At 50.6% G+C, this 18,027-nt stretch overlaps 3 protein-coding genes across 4 annotated transcripts; 2 read left to right on the top strand and 1 right to left on the bottom strand.

The window, feature by feature from the left end:
• The first annotated feature begins 3,132 nt into the window (after window positions 1-3,132).
• On the top strand, window positions 3,133-4,113 carry LOC117840465 (uncharacterized). The gene has a single exon (XM_034720976.2). It carries the CDS (start codon window positions 3,305-3,307, stop codon window positions 3,785-3,787), a length of 483 nt encoding a protein of 160 aa, XP_034576867.1. The 5' UTR covers window positions 3,133-3,304; the 3' UTR covers window positions 3,788-4,113.
• A 3,368-nt stretch (window positions 4,114-7,481) lies between these two features.
• Window positions 7,482-9,535, bottom strand: LOC117839851 (uncharacterized). The gene has a single exon (XM_034720279.2). It carries the CDS (start codon window positions 9,223-9,225, stop codon window positions 7,738-7,740), a length of 1,488 nt encoding a protein of 495 aa, XP_034576170.1. The 5' UTR covers window positions 9,226-9,535; the 3' UTR covers window positions 7,482-7,737.
• Window positions 9,536-11,223: 1,688 nt separating this feature from the next.
• LOC117835848 (CASP-like protein 4B1) lies at window positions 11,224-13,969 on the top strand. Of its 2 annotated transcripts, none has more exons than XM_034715162.2 (3): window positions 11,224-11,745; window positions 11,817-11,952; window positions 13,386-13,969. In XM_034715162.2, the coding sequence occupies exons 1-3, from the start codon at window positions 11,249-11,251 to the stop codon at window positions 13,575-13,577; spliced, it is 825 nt and encodes a 274-aa protein (XP_034571053.1). In that variant the 5' UTR covers window positions 11,224-11,248; the 3' UTR covers window positions 13,578-13,969. The 2 variants fall into 2 exon arrangements, with proteins under 2 accessions (XP_034571053.1, XP_034571054.1); XM_034715163.2 differs by having other exon boundaries at window positions 11,229-11,718.
• Window positions 13,970-18,027: the final 4,058 nt, after the last annotated feature.

Here is an 18,027-nt window from a genome sequence, read left to right as displayed (position 1 = left end):
CATCGAGTTTCATTGGGTTCAATTGATAATTGGCTTTCTTTTTTAAGAGTTTGTCATGGGCTCTATTTTGCTAAGTAAATACTACCAGACGACATGGGCTGCCATTTCAGCCCCCCGTCCCGGCCCACGATCGATCTGATTACTCCTTCCCCTTCCCCTTGCAGTTCACCATGAACAGAGACGAGGACTTTACATCCATTAGGACATGCAATTCACAAGCAGGTCCTATCATCTTGCTAATTCTTCGCACCATTTTCGATCAAAGAACTGAAGAAGCTTCGGCCGGAGCAGGAAAGCAACCCTCTGAGTCGCTGACCTCGAATCACCCTGCAGCCAGCCCACGCTGCAACGCAGCCCAAGCCAGGATGCGCCGCCGTCCACCCACGCGCTAGCTGTCTTGCCGACTAGTATCAGGTCAACCAGCTCCCGACGTGCCGCCGCCTCGATGTCGGCGGCAGCATCACCGGAGGAGCTTGGACCGTGAGCGGCGCGCGAGGGGAGCCGGGGGAACGGATTGGCGAGTGGGATACGCTCTGGTTGAGGATCCAGCAAACATTACAGAGTGGAGGGGGACGAAGTCAATCTCTGTTCCTCCTCTTCACAGACAGGCAGATAACTGAATGTTGGTTTCTCTTTTTGCAACTGCAGGAAAGCTCGACGTGGACGAGCGCCATGGATGGACGTCACGTACTGCTTGTCGGGGATCAGGAGCTTGGACGAGTTGCCGTTGCAGCTTAACTAGACGCGTAGGACGACACGAAGGGGATGGATCATTATTCAGCTGTCTGAACATCGTTGCAGGCATACTACGAACAGCGGCACAAGCAACGTGTGCTGAAGAATCGGCAAGAACTGGTCAGATAGACAGGCAATCTGATTGTTTGATGTGACGATGTGTGTTACTCTGGAGTTAGCACTTCGAAGTGCATGCGAACAAAATCCCTTTTTTTGTAGAGGTGGGTGGAGAGGTTCCCAGTATTCCGTTAATATGTGTTCGCAGTTTCAATTTCTTTCTTTAATAACAATGGCTAGCCATTTGTCCGATTTTAAGCTTCAGAGGTAGTACTTGTTTGTTCTTTCAACTCTGAGAACACAACCAGTGTTGGGAGCCTTACTGGTTATTGTTCATACGCAGTTTACTTATCATAGTTGGCTTCATTCTATTCGGCAAACCAACCTTTGAATTCCTTGGATCTAGAGTTCATTTGTGGTTGTGTTTTTCTACGAATAAAGTCAATGCAGTGCAGCTGAAGAGCGGGTTATTTTGCTATGTACTGGCAAGTTAGTTGAAACAGGATATTTTTATTTCTGCTCATGCTGCAATGGAGGTTACAGTGCTGTGTAACTCTCTTCTGGTGGACGATCCGACGTGCAAATGTAATTTGTTGGTTGGATCTCATGCCCCTGTGCAATGTTGACCATACGCAGTTTCAGTGAAGCCATGACAGCACCAGTGCGATGAACCACTGCCAAGCGCTGTGAGCAGCATGCTAAAAGTTAAGTCAGGTGGTCAGCCTAAAAAAGGATGGCGCTGATTTACCAGACGAAAACATGAGTCGTCTCGACATTCTAGTGAACAACCAACTATAGCTAGCCTAGAACCTGAAGATCACTGCTTTAGAGGCTTCAACAACACCTAAGCTGGAAATTAATAGAGGACCTACACTAAGTACTCTCTAAATCATTGGACAATATAATCTGATTAATTTATGGTAAAATGATACAAGACGAACGTACTATTGCAGTTATTTAAGTGATCCATAAAGCTCGAAGCATTCAGAAAAGAAGTCAGTACTTGCATCACATTTCCCACGTCCTTATTGCAACACAAAGTACGGCATTGCTTAGTGGCGAGATGCTAGTAGGCCAACAGTACCAAAGCACACGCAACTTTCACACCGAGACTAACACTAACTATAGCTCATCAGGTATTCTAATTGCAATTATGGAGCTGGCAGCGCTTTGTCCCATACAAGCGGAGGAAAGCCAGCCCTAAAGAGTGGAGGGCTGTCAGCACCGTGTCCCCGGCTTGTTGACCCCTTGATGCAGATCCGACGGTCGCGATCTGATCCCGATTCACCGAGATGCGCCGGCTGTTAGCAACCTCGAAGTGCATGTTTGCATGGTGGGATCAAATTAATCTTGATCGAGTTTGTGATGTCTCGTTGCTTAGTGTTAGCTTTGTTGAGCCGCCATTTGGAGCTGGAGGTCACTATACCCTATCTATATGTCTACATATTGAGCCTAGATGAAGCCCATGGAAGACACATGGTTATATCCCGGGTTAATCCAGACAGTTTAACCATAAGCTTTTGTTAGTGATAGTGACATGTTGTTTGGAGGATATATACAGTAATCTATGACGTCTATGTTTAAATGAGATAATCCTTCATCGGCACAATTCCTGAACTGTTAGAATTATCTCGGATGCAACGAGCCAATTGGCTGGTTATATGAATATGAGCATGATGATGTATTGAGGGTATTTTCCTTGTTAGACTCTTCTCCTGGATACCTAGTAACATAGAACAATAGGAGACAACTTTATGAAGGAAAAAGGTGTAATGCCGCTAGCATTATGGCTGAGAACTCGAACATTCACCAATTGATGTATGGGAAGATGCAATATTGTGGGATCAAACAATGTGTGGAACCCCAATCTTAGGCCACTTGTGCGTACCGCGATCGGAACACGGATAGTTTTTCCGCCATTGGCATAGCAAATTCAATGAACGCCTTGAGGGAGTAGTGTTCAAGTCAAAGTAACCAAAAGAGAACACCTCAAAACCAACAAGAAGTATTGGGACGATAAGGTTGGGTCGTCCAATGGCAGCTCATCTTTTCATACGGATTTGTGAGATCTCAATGTGGCTGCACACACTCCGACCTGTATGGGCGCAAGAGCTCCCCTTTGAGTTCCTGTACGGACCAATGGAGGCACATTTGCATCCCTTACGTACCCCTTAATCCTGTTGAAGTTCAGAGTTGTTTACACTATCTTAGTATGAACTGTAGGAAGAGTTCCAAGATAACCAACATACTCTAATGATGATGGGATTAGAAGTTACTAATGCATATATATTATATAGAAGAGGCACTTGTACTGTGAATACTTTAGTTTGCTCTATGAATTTGCAGGATAATATATTCCAAGTTGTTTAACAGCTTCATCATCTTAGCCTGTATATAAAAACCAGTGCCGCCCGGCCATGCCAAAGAGCGAAGCGAGCTCTCACTTCTCAGAGCGAGCAACCAAAGCAGCCGCAGAGCCGAGCAACTCCAGGTGCAGGCAAGGAAAGCCAGCATGGGCAACAGCCTGCGGTGCTGCCTGGCCTGCGTGCTCCCCTGCGGCTCCTTCGACGTGATCAGGATCGTCCACCTCAGCGGCCACATCGAGGAGTACACCCGCCCGGTCACCGCCGGCGAGGTCATCGCGGCGCACCCCAACCACGTGCTCAGCAGGCCGTGCTCCCAGGGCGGCGCGCGGCGGATCCTGATCGTCGCGCCGGACTCGGAGCTGAAGCGAGGGTGCTTCTATTTCCTGGTGCCGGCCTCGTCGGTGCCGGAGAAGAAGAGGAAGCCGCAGCAGAAAAAGGCACGGCCGCAGAAGACCGCGCCGAGCGCTGCTGTTGCTGATAAGGAGGTGAAGAAGGACAATGGCGACAGGTACCTGGCGGAGGTGTTGTCGGAGGGCAAGGCCAGCCTGAAACGCCGCCGGAGCGGCCGTTCCACTGTGTGGCGGCCGCACCTTCACAGCATCCTGGAAGAGGATGCGAATGACTCGTGACGTGAGATCCACATCTCTTCACGCTTTCAGCTCACATAGCTGTTTCCTCCTCTCTTTCTCATGTAAATAGCCATGGTGGTTGCGCATGGTGTGCACCATGTACGTCTGATCCTTGAGTTTTAGGTGAGAGGCAACACCCCCCTTTTGCCTCTCTGATTTGCTCCTTCTGCTAATTTTTCGCTCTCAGCGCTCCCGGTTATAGTTTTGAAGTCGGTGAGAGTTACCGAACAGGTTGTGAAGGAGAAACAGGGATCAAGATTATTGGATACTCGATGTACGCCTATTGAAATGGAATGTGTGATTTGAGCTTGAAAAGTTCAGTACAAGATCCATGTTTTGTGTTTGTTCAGTCATTGTCCGGTTACTGTATTTCATTGCATCAAGATTACCAGCCGGAACCGTCTGGTCAAGCTCTGGATTTTTATTTTGCCATGTTGTGATAAAAGTCTAAAATTGGAATTATTTATTCACCAAAAATCCAGAAAGAAAAAATAAATACAAATTACGGTTAGTGTTGATAGTAATCTTGTACAACATAATCTATGGGATAGGATTTGTTGTCAATGAGCGAGCTACAAACCCAAGTTTCAGTCAGGTCTTGCTCAAATTCTATGCAGGTCTCAGTTTCAGGGTTGTACTTTAACGAATTTGTATGATGAATTGATGAAATTTTTGCGTATCAATCACAGATCTCGATCGTTGAAGTTTTTGAATTTCAAGCAGACAAGTTTTTGTTGATGGTTCAACTTGTTTTGAGAGTTTGATAACAGTTTAAACTGATTTAAAATAATTTAGAAGAAAGAAAGTTTCAAACCAGAAGATATTTTAGAAACAGTCTACACTTAGCAGTGGCACACTGGGAGACAATTTTTTTTAAACGAACCAGGCAGGAGAGCTGCCGATTATATTAATAAAAAAGATGAAGTCTAGACTAGATGAAAATAAGAAAATGAGAAGAAGAAAAAAGACGCAGGCATCGACAGGTTGGATTGGATCCTCAACGCATGCCGCACCACGCCCTCACACGCAACTCAACTCTACAACACATCGGCTAGTTGGATTGGGACATCAACCGTCGCCGAACTCCCCTCCTCACAACACCTCGGCGACAGAACCGAAGCCTTACCGCAGCCCGTACCACCATGAATCCAGACCTCTCGCAGGCTGCCTCGCAGTCGCCGCCACGATAACACAATGCGCGGGGGCCTTGCCACATCCACCGTTGGACTCCTCTCTCTCGTCGCCACGCCCGCCGCAGTACTCTATGCCACAGATCCATTTCTTTTGTCACTATCAGAATGTTGAGTGATATTGCCCCGCTCCCCAAGATCTCCACTGATTAGCCAAGCCGCCACAGTGTGTCGACCTCACCTCGTTGCTTTACCCTCGTACATAGCTTTCTCCGCCGTGTCAGCAAGCCAGGGAAGTCGCTTATGCCGTCTTCCGACGATGTACCGCACCAGATAGCCTAGCTAGGCTGAGCAAACCGCCGCGATCCGCTGCAAGCCTAGTCATCCCATGCTGTCATTACCGCAAGCATCGTCCTCTTACGTAGTCCCGTACCGCACTGATCACTACCGGGCAACGTCAGCCGCCGCGGTCCACTGCAAACAGCCAAATCTAACAACCATGCAACAACCCCTGGCCGCCACCATAACTTCGAACACCTGCATATGGGTTTGGCAACACCCGTTCATCTCACCACGCGGCAGAGTTGCCACCCTTGGCTATGACCTCCCATGACAATGGCTTAGTAGTGCCACGAATCAAGTTGGTTCTCTAGAGATGATGCCTCCAATGAGGGTACGACGCTATTGGTGCCGCCATCGCTCATCCAAAATCTGGACAAGGTTTTCACCTAGAGAACCCCGTGCAGCAAGATCGTAGCTCCAACATGATGCCCCCAACGGGGAGACGACGTCCTAGGACGTCGCCATCATGTCCACCACCCGCTGCATGTACACCTCCACCCGTCATGCCGTCGTACGTCCACCTCCGTTTTTGTCGCCGTCCTCCATCACTACCTACGCGCAGCGCCCTCCACCGCCTGCACCTCCCTGTCGACGCCGTGCGGCCGCTTGCCATGCTCCTCCCGGCCGCCGCATTCCTCCTTGCCACCGTGCGCTCTCTCGGCCGCGCAGCACCCAGTCGCCTCCCTCTCCCATCACTGCCTCCGCAACTCCTCAGCCGAGGAGAAAGGTGGCCCGACGACGCCCGCAGCACCACCTTGGTGCCACCAACGCGCCTCTGCGCCAGGCAACCCTGTCACGCCTCCATGGCGTCGCTGACACGCCTTGCGCAGACCACCCCGGCCATGACATCACGCCGTCACCGTTGAAGGCATGGGAGGCCACGTAGCTGGCACGTCTCACATCGAAGGAGCCCAGCTTGGCGGCGACGGGCGCGGGTGAGACCGCGTCAGCGGCGCCCTTGGCCGCCCCCTCCTCGTTAAGGACCATAGCTCCTCACGCACGCTGGTCGCGCCCGCACGAGGCCGGCAGCCGCCTCCCGCAGCACCACGACCCCCGCGTCACTCCCTCCACCAGCCGCCTTGCCGAACCTCCGGGCCATCAGGTCGCGTCCCCGCCGACCTCCGCACCTCGGAGACGCGCCCCTACCGGACCACCGCAGGCCGCCGCGCCGCTCCCCACCAGACCATCGACATCCGCCGCTGCTGCACTGTCGATGGAAGCCGCTGCTAGGACTCGCGCATCCTCTGCTGCGCCGCTTCCCGCTGAACCGCAGCTGGGCCACGCCCCTATCAGGGTGGAGCAGCCGTGCGCGTCCCCGGCCAAGCCGCCGCCGCACCGCTCCCCCGTCAGACCGCCGGCCACACGTGTCGCCGAGTTGCTCCCCCGCCTTGGCACTGTTGACCTCTGCGCTAGAGCCCGCTGCGCGCTGACGAGCTGCTGGTGGAGCCGCTCTTCGCAAATCCGCCACCGGGGGTGCCGAATCCGATCCGCTGGACACTGGATCCGCCGAGCTGGGGTCGTCGTCGCCGCCTCCATGGCTGGCGCTGCCTCATCTTGACCCAGGTAGGAGGTGCCCGGCCAGGTGAGAGAAGCCCCCGCCGCCACCTTCCTAGCAGGCACTCGGGCTTCTGGTGCCCTGCTCCGGTGGCGGCGAGGTGGAGAGAAGGCACACTGGGAGACATTTGTAATTGCTAGAAAACGAGGGCAATTCCAAAATGAACGAGGAACGGACGAAACTCATATAGTAACCTTTACAGCTGCTGCAGTTAGCATTAGCCACTTGAGGTTCTTGCGTGCGCATCAGGCAACTCTTCTGCGTATTCGATAAAAAAGAAAGTCATGTAGTAACTCAAAAGAAGCAGCTTGTTGCCCTGTTTCTACTGTCTGTCAGTTCAGAACAGTGTTGTCAAGTAAGGCCTTGTTTAGTTGCCCAATTTTGGGGTGTCCAAATTACTGTAGCAATACTGTAGCGTTTCGTTTGTATTTGTGAATTATTGTCCAAATATTGACTAATTAGGCTCAAAAGATTCGTCTCGCAAAGTACAACAAAACTGTGCAATTAGTTTTTGATTTCGTCTACATTCAGTACTCCATGCATGTACCGCAAATTTGATGCGATGGGGAATCTTCTTTTTGCATAGTGTCAAAGTTGGGATTTGGGGGTGAACTAAACAAGGCCTACTACTACTTCCGGAATAATGCTAAAAAATGAACTGCGAACATCAGCCTGTAAAAATGATTCATTTGCTCATGGACAATAATGGCACTTACCAGCAAGCTTTGCTCGGAAGTCACTCTACAACTACAATAGATTGTTCTCCTCATGTAACTACAAGAAACAATCATTTAACTACAAAAAAAAATCCAATCCACTGTTCTAAATCCAATTGGAGCACGGACCAAAATCCTCCATCTATGATTGAAACCTATCTGTAAGTTGACAGTTCAGATGTCTTCAGTTATGTACTAATCACCAGCTCACCACCATTGATGCACAAGCACGCCGCTGTTGCGGAGCGAGGTGAACAGCTGCAGGCACTCGCCGTACGTGTTCCGGTACTTGGGTGACCTCTCGCCGGGGCAGCATCTCTGCCACCGGTTGTAATGGCACTCGAGGAACAGCTCGTCGACGAGGCAGATCGCCCCGGTTTCGATCATCCTCGGGATGAGGTCGAACTCAGTGCCCTCTACGTCCATCTTCATCACCACGTAGTCCTGCTCCGACACCGTCCGCTTCAGCCACTCAGCGAGGTCGAACGCCGGGATGCGCCGCACCTCGCCGGACGACACCCCCTTCATCGCGCCCGCGCCGGGCCTGATGCGGCCCATGCCACGGCCGTTCGGCTTCCTGGCGTCGTCTTTGTAGCCCTTATTGCCGGGGCCATCGTTGATCTCGAACGTGAGCGTCTCGTTCCGGACCCAGGCGGCGTAGGGAAGCAAGGTGACGCCCTTCCTCCTGGCGTAATCGGCGTGGAACGCCGGGTCGGCCTCGACGGCGAACACCTCGAAGGTGTGGTTCTGCTTGGGGTACTGCTTCCGGAACCAGCTGCCGATGCTGGAGCCGTAGCTCCGGGCGCCCACGTCTACGTACACGTACCGGCGCTTGAAGCCGATGTCGGCGAGCGCCGGTAGGTACCTGATGTTCTTGATGTTCCTCTTCAGCGTGATCCATGGCTTCGCCGGCTCTTCTTGGATCAGCGGCTCGGCGAGGCCGATGATTTCGAGCTTGTGATCGCGACTCGTGCAGCTGCCCGCGGAATTGTTGCCGTTGGGGGAAGACCTGCTGGTGGTGGAGATGCCTGCATGCTTCCGGAAGACCAGTTCCCGGAGCGTGGAGCCATCCGCGCCGTTGATCACGCGGGAGCGGAGCAATCGGAGGGATGGGAGGAGAGCCTGGAGGGACCGGAGGCTGTAGGCGTCGCTGGCACCGGACGTCAGGACCACGAGGTGGCCGTGCCCGTCCGGCTTCACGATCCGCGCCGCCTCGCCAGCGAGGTCGGCCTGGCGTCTGGAGAAGTCGAGGGCTCGCCCGGCGAAGACGAAGTCGACGGAGGAGTCCGGGAACGGGAGACGGCGGTCGTCCCCCGCGACGGCGAGGGGCGGGGCCCGCTCCCCGGCGACCGCGACGGCGCCGACCACGCCCAGCTCCCGCAGCGCCATCGCCTCCTGGGCGCCGCCGAGGCAGACGGCGACGGAGGACGCGGCGAGCATGCCGTCCGCGAGGTGCCTGCGGAGGACGGCGGCGTGGCGGTCGACCGCCCGCCGCCACTCGCGGGTGCGCCACGCGTCGGGCGACCGGACGGCCGCATGCGCGTGGGTCCTCCTCCCGGCCACCGCGGCCCGGACGGCGGGGTCGGCCCCGCCGCCGACGACGGCGAGCTCTACGCTCAGGAGCCAGAGCCCGAGCGCAACGACGCCCAGGAGCAGGACGGCGCGCGTGAACGACACGCGCCCCGCCGGGTTCATGCCTCCCCCCGCGCGTCAGCCAATCGGAACTGAGTTCAGCGGCAGCGGTACTGATCGCGCGAGGAGGCGGCCGATTCAATGGAAACAGAAGCGGACGAGGAGGGCCCGGGCTTGGGAATTGGGATAACCGTGGACGGGAGGGGCCTAGGTGGAAAGCGCCATGCCCGGGATCGGGATGGATGGGACCCGAGCTTATTTGCGGGCTTCCATGGGAATCGGAGATTGAAGAAGCGTAACCGAAGAGAGTAGGAGAAGAGCGGTTAGCTCTTCGGTAGTGGCATGCAATAATTTCGAACCGTGCCACTACCTGTAAAGTTTGGACGCGAAAGGCGCATCGGTGCATGCCCAGTTGCATCGCTTTAACTTGTGCTTATGTTTTGTATCGAGCCGATTCGTGGCAACTTTAAGCGTGATTAAACACCGATAATGTAGTGATATACACTACATTATCAGCCACCAAACAGTGTTTTCTTCTTATAACAAATCAGCTGTTTCAGCTTTTCAGCCGGCTTATAAGCTGAAGCAAACAGGCTCTACGAACTTAAAGTCGGTTATGCACGTGCCGGAGCCCGGAAGTGATTAATCCATTCCGTGCCGCGGCGATTTCTGTAGGCTACCGGTGACACTGCTGTCTACTGACACTCTGGAAGGACCACGACGGAAAGCGGAAACCGGCTGGTCTCGTAACATAAACCGCGTGACCGCTGGGCGTTGGGTCCGTCCACCACTCCGCGCCGGCCTCCCTGCCCACCAGGTCGCTGGCCGCGCGCCCGCACAGACCGAGGCGAGCGCCGCCGCGCGGCTGAGCACCTGGCACTGCGTGTAAACTGGACCGGGGCGGGGAGCTACGCATTCGGACCGTTTTGATTTACGGCTTTACGCGGCGTGCGTCGGTGAATTTCTTCCGTAATTGCAGAGCAACCGGCCCCTCTTTCATCGCCGACGGCTCCTGACCTCCTGCCGTCGACGGGCTATATTTGCCTCACAGCCCTTACGCTGATGCCCCACCGTTGGTCAAACATCAACGTTGCCAAGCTGCCCGCCTCCACGGCTCCACCTGGCTGGTCGGTGGTTCCGTCACGATCTCCCTCTGAATTCTGAAACTGTAGAAGAAAGGAGGACACACTTGTCGGATTGGACTCAGCGGCGGAGCAAACGACGGTGACGGTGACGGGTGACCGCACGCTAGAGTTTAGTAGAACGCGTGGAGAAACTGAATCGAAGGTCCACCGCCAAAGCGTTCACGAACCTTGACGTGATCTTTGAGAAAAAAGAAGAATCTTGACGTGACCGAGATTGGGCCGAAAACTTAAACCAGTGACCCATGGAATGGGATTCAATGGATGTAATGGGCCTAGTAAGTACATGAGCCTACTGCAGCATTACAGCGGGCCGTAGCACAAAGCAAACTTGTCGAGATCGACAAAATGGAATCTGAAGACGACGACTGATGGCGCATTTGGCACACGGAAACCCATGTAAGACCGCCACGTATTTCACCTGTTGCTTTCAAATTCTTGTTCGAAGACACGCAGCTTTTCCTTTTGTATAAGAAAGCGCCCAGTTTACTCGCCTATTATTCCACAGAAAAGGTAAAACTACAATTGGAGAGGAAAAGAACTCAGCACGGTCCATTGACGGTATCCATCTGGCAGTCAAAATGGAAGGCCAATAAAACTAAAGCCATGGACAGAATCCAACATCACCTTTGCCATATACAACTCCAGACACTTCTGCCTGGGGACCCCACATGTCATTCAGGCTTCTGCTCCATGTATCGCCCTAGACGCCAGGCATACTGACACGTCATACCACAATACTCCGTAGGTAGACGCTCTACACAAATCAACTTTTACATACCGACCAGTGGGACCGCGCGCACCCACCGATGGAGATTATCTGGTGCCGGTAATTATTTCGAGCATTTTTTTTTCAGAAAAAAGAATTATTTTCGAGCCTCTGCTGATCAGTGGTCTCCTCGCGAAGTCGCGATAATAACCGCGCTTTGCTTCCGCCTCTGCAAATGCACAAGTGCCTTCCCGGCATCACACACAAAGCACTTTATCCTTGTTTGTTTACTTTTAATCTCACCACCCTCGCTAATATTATTCCCTTCCCGTCTCTCCCCTCCCAGAGTCCCAGTTCGCTTACCATCCTCGAGGCTGCGCAGCCGGTATACCAGCAAGCGATGGCGATGGTCACGACCGATGCCGCCGCCGCAACCGCGGTCGTAGAGAAGCCGCCGGACGCCGACAAGCCGGACTACGCCCCCCACAACGGCACCTCCACCGCGGATGGCGGCGCGGCCTCCCGCGCCCGCGGCGGGGGCGTGGTGGATTCGGTGGTGGCGCGGTGGCGGCGGGAGGACATGCTCGACAAGAGCCCCCTCGCGCTGCACGCCGCCGCGGCCGTCTTCGCCTTCGTTGCGCTCGTGCTCGTCGCGTCCAACCAGCACGGCGACTGGATGCAGTTCGACCGCTACCAGGAGTACAAGTGCGCGACCCGACGCCTGCTTGCTGGGTTCGATTTCGGCGTGCTCTTCGATTCGGGTTTTATTTTGGGGGCTTATTGCGTCTTCTGCCTCGCCCTAGGTACCTGCTCGCGATCGCGGCGTTGGCATTCCTCTACTCGCTGGCGCAGGCGGCGCGGCACGCGTTCCGGATGCGCGGCGGCGTCGACCCCGTCTCCGCGCCGTCAGCGAGGCTTCTCGATTTCGTCGGTGATCAGGCGAGTGATTGCTTTCAACTGTTAGTCTGTAGATATGCAGCTTGCTTGTTTAGTAATAGTTGTTTTGCTCACCAACAAAGGTCTGATGTCTCGATTTTTCGATCTGGTCAAAATTCCTGCTCAGTGAAGGGAAAGGGGGAAGAATATGAATGAAGGGGTAAAGTCCGAGTACAACTTATAAAGTGTTAAGAGTAAAGGTTCCAGTATAGACATTCTACTTCCATGCTGAAGAGACGCATCAACTCAGTAGTACCTTAAAATTCTCTCCAGAAGTTGCTCTGCACATCTGAGCATTTAATATAACCATACTATGACTAACTTGCACAACTAAGAAGAGGCACATCACCTTTTAATGTTGGATTGCCCAGAATGGTCTTTAGAGCGCTGTGATGTTCCTTTTTCCAGGCACATATTCTACTAGATAACCTAAAACCCTTTTTTGGTTCTTTTTGGGAGAAACTAAAAAGAAACGATAGTGGGATAGATGTTCTCAATAATGGTCCAATAATTTGGGCAATATATATACTAGTATCAGTGAATGACAGGCCAACAGCAGCAATGATGGTAATGTGCTGCCCAGTATGGCATTGGTATGGGGAGATTGGAGCGGTTGGACCAACTATTGGACTGTGCTCGAAGTTGGGAGTATGATTTGAATCTTCAGTTGGTTGGAGATACAGTACCACATGTCAAATGTTTATTCATGATGTCCAATGGATTATGCTTAAATGCATTGAAGCACTCCAGGTGTAGAACATGTCCACTTAGGCTGCCCTTGAGGATAACGATTGTCTTGGACCTGCACTTCTTTGCTAAGCATATTTGTTTTATCAGGTTCTGCAGATAATATGACTATTTACAGTTCCACTTGTCTTGCTTGTTCCATACCTTTAGACCTCAAATCTCATTTTAAAACTCTGGAATTTTTTAAAAAGTACCCCCCCCCCCCAAAATAAATAATAATAATAAGGGTACTAAGAAGTAGATTTGGTGGAACTTGAATTTACTTTCTAGCGGATGCACAAATTTTGTTAGTTAAAGAAAGTTAGAATAACAAGTTTAAATGCCCGCATGTAGCACATGAAATTGTTACTCACTCATGTGGTGTATTCTTAATCAGTTAAACTAACAACGGGTTTGTTCTTTTTTATCAAACACAAAGTCATGCTTATTCCTTCTTAGATTCTTCAGTCAGGATTCAGGAGCTTATCTATTTCATGTCATGATTCCATTTCCAGTGTGGCAAGATAACAAGAAAAGAGCTTTTACCGTTGTGCTTTTTTTCCCTTTCCTTTTGAGGGCTCCAACTTATCTTTGAAGACAGTTCTTTTTTATGGAAACTGTTAATCACCATAATCTTCTTTAAAAGCAACTGATTGCAATGTTGGATGATATATGTTTTAGCTAACAGAGACCTGTGAATGCATTTGCAGGTAGTTGCATACTTGCTGATGTCTGCGCTATCGGCTGCCGTCCCGATCACGAACCGCATGAGATCTGCAGTGGTCAATACTTTCACAGATGCAACTGCTGCAGCTATCAGCATGACCTTTTTTGCATTTGCAGCTCTTGCCTTGTCAGCCGTGGTTTCTGGATACAAGCTATCCAAACAAACGTATATTTGAATCATCATCGTTGTAGAAGAGCAAAATACATTATGTGGTCTATTCATTATGGATTGCTAATCCGAGGAAGAGAAACATGCTTCTGTAGTTCTCTTCAACTTGAAGGCCATGTGTTATGTGTCCGGAGGTGATTGTTGTTGCTTGCCGTAGCTTCCATGTGTGTACATAGAATTATACGCAGCATGCCGGAATACGATTGTTTTCCTTCCCAAAATATTGCTATCGTCTTTTAGCTTTTCTGAACATGTGCAGGAGTGGAGCTGTATGCTTATTTCAGGGCTCATAGTTTTCCTTGATACCTCTGAAGAGCATAATGTTTGTTACCCATATTGTATAGCATGTAGCTGCAACTTTGTGCTGCGTATCTTACTGTCCAAAATCTTCTGGCTAAATTGCTAATTGTCCGGTATCACATGGTGGTTTATATAAATTTCATCTAATATTAGTTGTATATGTTTTTTTTCCTGATTAGCTCCAACTTTTTATTTGAAACTGGCACTTGAGACTTTACCAAATGGCCACTACCCTGTTGGTCTTGAACTCTCTGAGAATGGCAGCCTGAATGTGGCCAGTTTTCATTGATTCAGTCAGCTGATCCTCTGTTTAGCTCATACAGAAATGGGGCATGCCGATTAGAAAAAAAGAAGAAGAAGAAGATTCGCAAAAAAGAAATGGGGGCATATGCCACAAGAATAATGACTGAACAAACCCCCTTCTAGTGCCTGCAAAGCTTTTTCGTTGCTGGTTGACTACCAGTCTTCAACCGCCGCATGGATACCTGAAAGACAGCAAACCCGTATTCGTACATAGAACACGCACTACACTGGATGCTTTGCTGATTGGCCCATCAACCTGAAGCCCCCTTCTAACTTTTTTCGAGCAAGCTCGGGCAGGTGCTCTGCCGTTTCATTATAGAAGGAAGCAGTAGATATGTACGAGATCCCCGTGGGACAATAGTTACAGATACCGACTTAGTTTAAACGGGAAAAAACTAATAAAAACACATAAGTAACAGGGAGGTTGGTCATCCTGCCTTCAGGACTGCGCTGTTGTCAGGTGGCGATAGTGACTAAATTGCATTCGACTTTGCCAGCTTGCAGTTGTAGGCGGCGATGTCGTCGTTGATTTGGTCGCAAAGCTGATTTACGTTGATGGACTTGTTGTCTAATATTCTTCTGCATCTTTCCTTCGGGGGCTTGTTGATTTGGCCCCCTTCTAACTTGTAAGCCATCATATATGCCGTCCAAATTGCTTGCGAGCACGTCCATCCTCGTCGCCTCCCCGCCGCAGTCGTGGCGCCCCCACGCCGATGGAGATGAGGAGCCGCAGGGTGCCAGCGGCCACCGTCGCCAGGCAAGTCGTTGCGGCTGCCGCCGCCGGCCCCCGACGGCGGTGCGGAAGTTTCTATTCTGGGCCCAAATGGGTGGCCTTTTATTGGGCCGGCGCTTCGGCCACGAGCCTGCTGCTGGCAACTGGCATTAGTTGTTGTTTCTTAAAAGAAAAAAACTGCCATTAGTGTTGCTCCGCCACTTCAACTGCGCGGACTACGCGCTCTGCTGGAGCTCCGCAACTGCGCCGACGGGTGCCGCAAGATCTTGCTCTTCGGCTACCTCCTTTTCAGGTCTTTCAGGCCCCGACCCCGTGAATCATCTTCACTGTACTTCCCTGCGAGTTGTTTGTTACCTGCTTATCGATCTGCAATAGGGTCTCGTTCGGATCTTGCGTGCTCCAGCCTCATGGATGCGAAACAGAATATTCAGATGAACATGCGTGCGTAGGTTAGAGCGTCTGAGTCAGGTTTTGGTTTTGGATAAAATCAAAGTAACAACCCACCGATTGATCTCAAGCTCATGCTATTTGCAATAATTCGACGGACGGATTCTCTTGTCAGTATGCTGCAATGTGCAATCTAGATAATAGATTGCATTGCTGTGATGGTAATGGTATGATCGACTAATACATTCTCCTTTCAGTATGCTGCAATCTAGAGTATTGACTCTAGGATGTGTTTTCCTGTTAGCAATGATTTTATTCTTTTGCAAAAATAAAACACCAGGGATCAGACAAGTTAGTTATGGATGTTGTCTTATGGGTAATGTGCAACTGGAAACTGGATTTTGATGGCTTATTAGTTTTAATATATGAGTACCAATGTGACATACGTCCGATAGTTGAATAGCAGTAACCTTGAAAACACAGTTTGACACAACTAGAACTGTATTCTTCAGCGTACAGCTCCATCTTCATTCTCTGTTATCATCACATTTTAGTGCCAAACCGGAAAGATAGTTCAGTAGCCTTTCCTCAAATGATAGTAGTAGCACACTTTCTTTTGGTTACATATATGAATTCATCAACCCACGTTCTTTCATTGATCCATATGTATAGACCAGCTAAGGGTGTGTTTGGTTGGACTGTAAGCTGTGGAAAAACTATTGTGGGTTGTGAGCTGTGAAAAAAGTTATTGTGAATTGTGAAAAAGTTGAAAGCCATTTAGTTGAAAGAGCTATGAAATTGTAGGTTTGGTAAGCAATATCTGCAATGCCCTGAATGTCTTAGAGATTGTTGATATGCAAATTGATCGTAAAATACTGCGTTGTTCACTGGTTCACGTGTAAATAACTGATTCACAAAACACAAATAATTATTAAATCATTAACCAAATTTTAATGTTTGGATTTAAACATAGCATAGACAAATGTGTTAGTACTCCTACAAACAAGTCGAGATGCATGTAGAGAAGAAAGTTAAATAATCACAAAAGAAATTTACTAGATTTGTATATACAACCAAGTCCATCCACCGTCACAAGCAGTACAATCTTATCCTCTTCTATCGCTATTATCCACTCATCCGGTCCTCTCTGCTTTCTCTTCATCGACTCTCCCTCTCATACAAATTGCAAAAAGAAAATGCAATAACTAAAAGCAAGCATACAGCAGCAGCGCCGACTGGTGGCGATGCGGAGGGCAGCATCGTTGGCAGTGGCTGGCCAGGCGGTGATGAAGGACCTTCGGCGCCCGAGCGGGGAGGCTCTGGGTGCGATGCGATCGGAGAGGTGGCCGACGAGCGACGAGGGGCTGGACGAGGAGGCCGGAGAGCGGGCCGCAGAGCCAGACGAGGCTGGCGAAGGCGTGCAGGATGCCGAGCTCCTGCACGTAGGGAGTGAGCAGCGACAGCTGCAGCGCCCACCCGAACTGCACCCCGCACGCCACGGACGCCGCGCGCAGCAGCTTCCGGAGGGGCACCTTGCGCGCCCGACTTGTTTGTGCTGTCGCAGGTTTTGAACGATTTCAAAGTTCATTGGTCAGTCGAAGCTGTTGGTGCAGTTTTTTAAACTGTGTTGCTGTAACCTTGGTGGCACCCACATTCTAAGCCGGATTCAGTTTCTATTGTGCATTTGTGCTACTATCAACCAATGATTACTTGGAATGTAAAATTGGTTGGAAAATATCATTCCTTGATTTTTTTAATTATTGAGTATGTAAAATTAATCTGAAGCCTCGTTACTAGCATGTTCTTGTACACATGTTATGATCACACTGATGTCTAGCCTCAGAAAGTGTGGATTCTTGAGTATGTAATTTACCGGGTGCTTATAATTTTTGGGGGATTTTTCCTGTTTATTTTCTTATTTACTTGGGTCTTTTTTTACACTAGTGTGACCAGGTTCTTTATTTGTCTAACCCTGCTAGGGGTTGGATGAGTACTTTGTAAGCTTCGCAACGAACACACCACTACTCATGTGCGTTCTTAATGGGTTGCGTAACACCTTGAAAGAGTAGCTAGTGCAAGCATGGTCTAATGTTACGCAGCTCCATATAACACTATCAAATTTATGCAGTAAACAAATTGTGGTGGGAAACGGCTTCTTAATGGGTTGAAACCTCAGTTAGGGCAATAGTTTGTTATAATATAAGTAGTCGGAGGAGGATTGGATTGGTGGGGTTTGATTTCTGCGGGAGCAAGGTTATAGTGGGGTGGGTTGCCTTTTCTTTGCATGCAAAATAGATAGGTGTGGTTATGGTTTGGATGTCAGCCCAATTAGCAGGGCTAGATGCACACCTCGCGCCGTGCCTGCAGCCATGGCACCTCTGCGGTGGGCCAAGAACTCGGCGGGGAGTTCAGCCGTGGCGACAAGCCCTTCATGGTGGACCTCGCCCTTGGGAACTCCGCCCTCTTAACGGACAAGCACGCACCTGGAGCAGAGGACACCTGCACGGTGGGGGAAGCGCGCTCACGGGAGAGCGAGACCATGACCACCGTGCCTCCGCCAACAAGCAGGCCACCATGGAGCCAAGAGGCAGCCATTCCACTTCCTCGGAAGGTCATAGGGTTAGTCAAGTCATTGATTTTTTTTCAGTGCAACATGTTTTTCTTCTTCCCGTCTCTGTAATGTGTGATGGATCTATAATAGTTGTGCTCAGCAGCTTAGCTTTCTTGTGAAGTG

This window comes from Setaria viridis, chromosome 9 (genome assembly GCF_005286985.2).
Source record: "Setaria viridis chromosome 9, Setaria_viridis_v4.0, whole genome shotgun sequence".
NCBI classification, from domain to species: domain Eukaryota; kingdom Viridiplantae; phylum Streptophyta; class Magnoliopsida; order Poales; family Poaceae; genus Setaria; species Setaria viridis.
Note: the sequence above shows the minus strand (reverse complement) of the source record. Positions and strands in the feature narration are given on the sequence as shown.

Bases quoted from the DNA above. Each gene is read 5' to 3' on its own strand.
- LOC117840465 (XM_034720976.2), top strand. From the start codon at position 3,305: ATGGGCAACAGCCTGCGGTGCTGCCTGGCCTGCGTGCTCCCCTGCGGC.
- LOC117839851 (XM_034720279.2), bottom strand. From the start codon at position 9,225: ATGAACCCGGCGGGGCGCGTGTCGTTCACGCGCGCCGTCCTGCTCCTG.
- LOC117835848 (XM_034715162.2), top strand. From the start codon at position 11,249: ATGCACAAGTGCCTTCCCGGCATCACACACAAAGCACTTTATCCTTGT. The intron at 11,746-11,816 runs GTTCGATTTCGG...GCCTCGCCCTAG, and splicing joins ACCCGACGCCTGCTTGCTGG to GTACCTGCTCGCGATCGCGG. The intron at 11,953-13,385 runs GCGAGTGATTGC...ATGCATTTGCAG, and splicing joins TCGATTTCGTCGGTGATCAG to GTAGTTGCATACTTGCTGAT.